This window comes from Ruditapes philippinarum, unplaced genomic scaffold (genome assembly GCF_026571515.1).
Source record: "Ruditapes philippinarum isolate M1 unplaced genomic scaffold, ASM2657151v2 ctg1138_1_1_1_1, whole genome shotgun sequence".
Classification (NCBI taxonomy): Eukaryota; Metazoa; Mollusca; class Bivalvia; order Venerida; family Veneridae; genus Ruditapes; species Ruditapes philippinarum.
This window is the reverse complement of record NW_026856209.1, coordinates 193,557-201,576: the sequence shown is the minus strand read 5'-3', so window position 1 is coordinate 201,576 and position 8,020 is coordinate 193,557. Positions and strand designations below refer to the sequence as shown.

General features: G+C 32.2%; 1 protein-coding gene across 1 annotated transcript; it reads right to left on the bottom strand.

The window, feature by feature from the left end:
* Positions 1–4,397: 4,397 nt before the first annotated feature.
* LOC132745793 (hepatocyte nuclear factor 3-beta-like) lies at positions 4,398–6,766 on the bottom strand. The gene has a single exon (XM_060734772.1). The coding sequence runs from the start codon at positions 6,602–6,604 to the stop codon at positions 5,312–5,314; it is 1,293 nt and encodes a 430-aa protein (XP_060590755.1). The 5' UTR covers positions 6,605–6,766; the 3' UTR covers positions 4,398–5,311.
* Positions 6,767–8,020: the final 1,254 nt, after the last annotated feature.

The window sequence follows — 8,020 nt, the reverse complement described above, 5'->3', positions numbered from 1 at the left end:
TGTTCATCCAATTAACTGGTTAAAATGACGATGTTTGAAGGAAGTTAATGAATCACAAGAAAAAAAATCAGATTTTGTTATCGTCCTATCTTAAGGCCAATCAGCAACAATGTTGTTATCCAGTCCATAATGATAGTGAAATTTCGAAAAGCCATTTAGTTCCGTGACCGAAATTCATAACTCTGCTGTGATTTGGTAGAAGGTATAATGTTATTATAAAATAATAAAAAGACCTGGTCAAAAATTAGTGCTTGATTTCTTTTAAAGTTACTGGCCTTCTTTGACAAACATTGCAATCAATTTCGATACCCTTTGCCAGACTGAAATGGCTGTCAGGCAATGCTTTGAACGCCTGTTTATAATTCTATGATAAACGTTATGTATGATAAATATATTTTGTTTATGCTGCTATAATTTTCAATTGATTATTTTACCATTTCATTTGATTTAAAATACAACTGTAAGAGTATAATTATCTACCTTTTTTAAGCGTTTGAAAATGTCGATAAATTTGAGATTAAAAAGCCATGCTCTTTTCGTCTGAGAATCTGAAAAATGTATGTAAAGCAACAATTCTTTTCGATTTATTACTCATATAATGTTTGAATAAACGATGTCTCAGCCAAATTACAGTATTGTCCAAAAATTTTGATACTCAACTCAAGTTAAATTCCATTTAGAATAAATTAAGTTGCAGTGACGTTGGCATTTATGGTTACTCAGTGTTTTAATAACATGCATTCTAGAATTAAAGTTCTTTTAAGTTAATTTGAATATTTAAATTAGAAAAAAAATATTCCAAAAGATCAAAGGCTAGATATGTTTATGTAATTGGGCATATTTCTCACACTTAAAAACTTTGATTTTTTTAAACTTAGACAAGATGCCTGCATTTTAGTTTATTTTTCAATAAAGTCATTTCTCTTTTTTTCTTCACCACTTGTAAAGCATGTAATCTAATTTTTTTCCAAAACATTTTTGGCTGTTACATATTGGAAATAACTTTTAAATTTTAATTTTAATTGTAGACTTGTGTTTTTGTATACGACTGAGACTGTAAAGTTCAAAATCCATACGAAAATAGGCTTTTACACCTCGCCTGTAATTAGTTTTTACGTGAAGGTGAGAATTATTTAAGAAAAAATGTTTCAAAGGTCATTCGAATTCGCTTTGAGTGTTGAGAATTCAATATGCATTGAAATAAGAATTATACCGTAGAGTTAGTAAGCGTCTTGTGTATGTAATATAATAATTTTGTTATGAGGACCTAGAACTGAATAGTTTCATTGTTAACCAAAACCCTTACAACATTGGTTCCGCTATAGAAGCATTGAAAATTCACAAGTTTTTGAAATGAAAAGATCGCAGTTTTTGAAATAATACTTGAATTATTATTTAGGATACCAGCCGTTTTCAGACGTCAATTTATAAAACTAAATCGTGTTATTTTCCATATTCTTTTATTTCGAAGTTTCAACAATTTCAAAACGTCTTCATGGGAACTTTTTTTCCTTTATCTTGTTAAAAATTTTCAAATTCTATACTGTTGCATTTTATGACAAGGCGTTTTAGTTTTAATAGTTTTTTCATCTTAAATTTTAACCGAACGCTGTCGTTTAAAACGCTATATATGCAGGACAAAAATGCTGATTTTATATTCTTCTTAAGTTTTAAAATTCATATTATTGCATCTTTTGAGTCTTTTGTTGCAACAGAAGAAAATGAGATTTTTTTATCCAAATTTCTGTGATTAGTTCCAGTCGTGCTACATTTACTATCAAAGTTGAACCCTGGTTAAAATAACGTTAATTCGGTGTAGGAGTATGTTTTCTTTATTAATAGAATGTTTGTAAACATGGCTATCTATTTCGCTTAAAAGATGCACAAACATGGATCTTCATAATCAAGAAATATTAACGGTACGCTCGTAAGAACTAGCACCTGTGCGAATCACTGTCCTTCTAAAAAGAGAGGAAAATAAATCTCTTAAAGAAACACGAAAAAGAAATGTGTTGGATTAAAGACAGTATCAATAACTAAATGGATGAGACGCATCTAAATCCTATTTTGTCTTAATCCCAGCATAACAAATTCCGTTTAAAGACAATCAAAAGATTTACATTGGTGCTTATCATCTGTGCAAACGGCCATTATGAAAGTATAATAGAATTTTGAAAAGCGACAATGATTTGTAAAAACATTACACATTTATCCAGATTTTTGTCGATTTTTGTAATTGTTGTTGTTATCAAGATTAAGGAAATCCCATTTGGAGAAATATTGGTTTAATTGTACAATAATAATCGTCAATTGCTACAGAAATGCCACTTTTATAGCCTTTATAAATTAATTAGCAAAGAGATGATAGCCACCTATAGATAGACACTGTTTTTACAGTGACATTTTAGAATTGTAATGCAACTGGGAACTACAAAGGAAATGCAAAATAGTTTTATAACTAATCACATGTCGGCGATTTTTGATGAAATTGTGTAGGGCGTGCTTTAAAATGCCTTAGTTCTTGGATAAAGACAATCCCTACTTTATCCGTCATTTCGTTTAGATTAGATTTTTTTTATAAATTTATAACGGAAACTTAGATCATTTTTTTCCGGCTACAGTTTAATGTGAAAGCTTGAAAGCTTATTTATTTGTAAATATTATTCCTGCAATCATTATGCTATCAAACGTCGATTTATATCTGTTTATACGACAGCTCGTTTTTGTACATATTTTTTCCCATTAAAAACTATTTTGTTTATCAACTAAAAAAATTATAATATATTATTTCTTAATTCCAAACGTTAGCTTTTTTGTTAATTAACTATTTCAGTGAATGCGGCTTAAATGTGATTTTAGATTCTATTTTTTCCATACAGAAACAGAGCAAAATTACAAAATTATAGTTGGCAATACATCGTACATGAATAATTCCAAAAACAGTGAAATTAAAGTAATTATAACACTATGATTTCCAATGCATAGTAACATAACGGAAAATGTCAAATCCAAGGAATCCCTGTGAAACTGGATTATAACACTTCAGTAATTATGAAATTGCCATCTTTTACTTAAGCCCTTGATAGGGGCCAAGGCAAAATAGGCTAAACGGGGATTTCCGTCACCTCTAAAATCCACCGTTGGCCGGTAACTAGGATTTTATCATTGTGTTATCTTAAAACTCCGAGTACCCTAGCGTACGGCTCGTAGCAACGTGATACCGGGACAGATTTTAGACTGGGCTAGTTACAAATCGGCATAATACATATATCTATGTATAAAACTTTGTCTTGTTTTGAATTTAAAGTTAATTGTTACAATTATCTTAGAGCTTTGATTGTCTTATCTTGGCCGTTTTTTTTCCTTAGTGTTTAAAAATTCTGTAAAAATAAAAACCAGTTATCTACAGAAAATTTCAACAATTTTATTATACTGAGATAGTATAACATTTTTGCACATATTTATTTCCTTGATATAAATCAACTATATAGTTTATTCTACAGTTTTTTTTTCTCAATTAAACCTTTTTAAAGGTAAAATCATAATTTTCTTAATTACAATTACCTAATATTTATTATCAATGTCACTAAAATGCAGACACCTTCAATATATAAGTTCCGTTTTTATAGAAATAAATATAAGATTGAGTTATTCCATCTAAATGTTTTCCCCGACACAGACCGCTTTACATACAAAAGTACGTTTATCTTAAAGTGAGTGCAATGTTTGGCAAGATTAAATTTTAGTTTAAATAAACAATTCAATTAATGAATAATGATTGAATAAGGGCTTTGCCCTATATATGTACTCTATTCTATCAATTATATCCCATTTATATCTGATATAAAGAATGAACTGTGCAACATATTTTGTCACTTGTAATATAACTTCTATAATTACTTTTGTTTTAATTAATGACCATTGTTTTTAAACGAGTTCAGGATCATTTTCACTGAAGTAAAGAATTGTTTTTGATATTTTTCATGTTTTTTCAACATAACATGTTCTTGTAAATAACAGATGATTTTTTTAAAGCTGCAGAAAGATCTATGAAAATATCTGAGCAGAAACCTTTTTCCCTTTAATTATAATGAAAGAAAAAATATTTTTTCAGTATTTTTTAAATGTATAAATGCGCGATATCAAAGATATCAAAATAAATGTCAAACAAACCGGGATATGTTTTTGTAAAATATATATCTTTATGATATATATTTTATTAACAAAAAGCAAAATATTTCTATAGAAATTTATGCAGCTTTTATAAAATCATATTTTTTTCCTTATAGTAAAGTTAGTAAAATACTTCAATAAATTAAATTGGAACATTCTACTAAACATGTACTAGGAATTTTTGCATTGTTTTCATGTATAAAATAAAAACAAAATAGAAAATATTCATATTTCATAAATTTTAATATCTATAAACCGACAGATCAAAAAAATAACCTTTACAGTATGTGTACAAAAATAAAATAAAAGCAACTTATATAGAATCACAGACAGACAGATTTTTGCCCGTCCCGTACATATAATTACTAAAACATTTGATAACCTATACAAAAGTTAAACAGATTCACAAGGCATAAAATGCCGTGAAAAAAAGAGAAATAACCGTGTAACTTAAATTTATCTAAAGTTACATTTATTTATTAAATTACAAATAAAGAAAAAAAAACGATTATCTGCGCTATTTGATTATACTAAAATCTTGAGCAAAAATTCTACTCTAAAAATAAATTAACATGGAAAAAAACACCGAAAATGGAAGAAAGAAATGTACAAATTGGAATAAACTTGTCAAAAATGACAGCTAAGTAGTGTTGAGTACGAATAATAATGGGGCGAAATAATGAATACATAGTCCCATTCAAGGCGTTATGTCCTTCAACCAGATTTCGCCTAATTGTTTGTGAGTTTGAAACTTATGAGAGACGTTGTAAAATCTTTGATGAAATATGAACACAGGTAAATTCGATCCATTAACAAAGTAGTACATCTAAGGTTTCAAATATATTTCACCCGCTCATGACAAGTTGTAAACGCATTGAAATTGGCCCACTAGAGACCGCGCAATAGCTTTAAGCAGACAAGTTATATTAAAGATCCGCGTTCTCTCTTATCTTTAGAAAAAAATGAAGTTTTAAATTCATAATCTTGAGGTGAATTGACGGGGATGTAAAAACCTGTAAAAGTACGACTTACATGGTCACAAAACACGGTTTCCTGATAAAAACACATCTTTGGTTTCAGCTTAAGTGAATGTCACATTTTTGTCACTTTTGCGTATCTATTAAGAGTCCTAAAATGCTCATAGACTCGCAGTGCTATGTGGAGTATAAGTTTTGTAATATCCTCCGTCGGGGGCCATTCCAGGGCCTTCAACTTTCGTCGGAATCTGCATCGGGTGCATATTATTATAGCCCGGGTACATTCCGTGCATTTCATAAAGTTTGTCCATTTTTGCATTATCTGTAATTAGACTGTTTATTGAGAATGGGTGATTAAACGAGTGCGCTGGATTTACACCTGGATATCCGTGCCCTAAAGACATCACGTCGTGGTGTTGATGCTGTAACTGCCGAAGGTCCGGCCCCGGCGTTGATCCTGATGTTGGGGTTCCGACTGGGTTTGGTTCAGTTTTGTTAGGTAAAGGTTCTAGCTGACCCGCCATGTGATGCTGTGGGGGTGGCTGTTGCTGTGGGGGCGGTTGAAGCTGTTGGTGGGTTTGTGCGTGGTGATCTTCTGGTGACCCAGGTTGTGAGACACTATCTCCTTCATCCCCTGAATGCCCTTCATCGCCACTATCATCCCCTAGACCTTTTGATCGTAGGTCTTCCTTCTTTAAACATTTGAACCGTTTCTGACGCCTAAGATAACAACCGTTTTCAAACATATTACCAGAGTCAGGATGTAAGGTCCAGTAACTACCTTTCCCCGGCCTGTCGGGAGTGCGGGGTACTTTCACAAAACAGTCATTAAATGACAAACTATGACGTATAGAGTTCTGCCACCGTTGCTGATTTTGCCTGTAGAACGGGAATAAGTCCATTATGAATTGATAAACTTCACTTAACGTACACATTTTGTTTGGAGACTGTTGAATCGCCATGGTGATAAGTGAAATATAAGAATACGGTGGTTTAGCATGCGTGTAACTCCTTCGATATGTCTTTTCTCGTGCCCTGTTGATAGCCTGTGCCCGATTTAAGTCCATTCGCATTGGTGAGATGGGATCTGACATTCCATTCATAGGCACTGGACTGGTCATCCCGCTCATATGTCCATTTGTATTCATAGTGTTCATACTGCCGTACATGCCAGTGTGCATGCCGACGGCCGGCGCCATGCTCATCCCATACCCGTGAGGCGCTCCCATACCCGATATCGCCTGTGATGAATAGTTCATGTTGTTCATGCCCATAGATCCGATCGAGCCCATGCCGCTCATTCCACCCATAGAGTTCATACTGGCTACACTAGACATTGGGTACCCTGTCGGATCGTAAGCTGTTTTGACAGGATCGTATGAGGACTTTGACAGCATCGTTAAATAGTCCCCCGCCGGCGGATATTCCGCTCCCGTCGGTTGTTTGTCGTACATAGATGCCAGTTTTACTGTTACTCACTAAAACACAAGTAAACACAAATATTAGATCTCTGATATATTTAAAAGTCCTTCAATTGTCTCAAAAGCACACAAACGATTGTCTGAACAAAGTTTGACTAGTATGTTGAACCAAGTTCCTGGGTAAATATACCTAAGATAGGAAAGAAAACAGGTAAAAGCAACGGGAGATTAAATTAGTCTCCGCCTACCCCGTTGCCGATTGCGCGTTGATTGCGCGCGCGGATTATAGACCCGCCTCTTTATAACGCCTTTACCAATACTGTATTTGGGTTTGATGGCGAATTGTTCTGCTTTTACTATTCCTATGAAAACAAAACGTTGTAAGCAAACAGTCGCTTCATCGGTTCCAATTTATAATAGCCAATCACATGGTCTCTTTTAAACATAAACTTAGGTTGCGAAATTCATGTACAATAATGCATTTTACACGTTTCATATGTCGCGTGTCCCAGGTTTTGACTTATAGTGGGTGTTTTTCTAAATTTACCCAGTGACTAATAAATATCATGATCGCTAACCTTTTTTAATGGAAAGGGTATGGTCGGAAGACATAATTATGTCTTTGAACAAAAATGAAACACTATATACATCTAGATTTCATTCAATTTAAGTTACCTATCAGTTAGAAAATTAACTTGTAGTTATTAAACCAAAAAACTTTAACACAGGGCCTATCCGACCTAACGTATAAGATTCCTTAAATGTTCTATTTAACACTAAATTGAATCATGTATTTTTTTATATACAACACCCATAAAAGAGCGAAAATATATAAATATTTCTAATATTCCTTAAAGAGAAATGATTCCTCCACAGTTCGTTAGATTAAAAAAGAAGAGAAAAGAAGCGGTACAATTAAAACATTAATAAAAAATATATCGTATCAATGCTATATTCTGTATATGTCTTTCATTCACAAAGTTGACAGCTATTTTATTATAGCATTTAGCTGTAAAGCTTATTGTAGTGTATATCATAAATACATACATGTATACGGTACACATACAAAAATTATCTCCATTTACAAATGTTGTATATCTTAATGTAAGAGATGAAATTATCAGATTAAACGTTCTACTGATACAAGATGGACCTCGGCCTCTAAATGTTTAAACTGTTTAAAGTATTTCAACCGTGTTTATGCTGTTAAATGTATATCAAAATTCATACATGTTATTATGTCGAAGCAAATATCACAATATTTAATTATTACGACACCGGCAAGTTTAAGTCAAAATACATCTCTCTCATTATACAGAAACAGGACATTCGCTTTTGTATATAAATTTTAAGTCAAATGTGTTTATGTCTGTTTACTTCCTGTTTATTTAGAACTAAATAAATCAAACCGAAAAAAAAAGTTCTACAAACAAAAAGCCCATATAAAGC

Excerpts from the sequence above, each read along its gene's own strand:
- LOC132745793 (XM_060734772.1), bottom strand. The coding sequence starts at position 6,604 with ATGTACGACAAACAACCGACGGGAGCGGAATATCCGCCGGCGGGGGAC.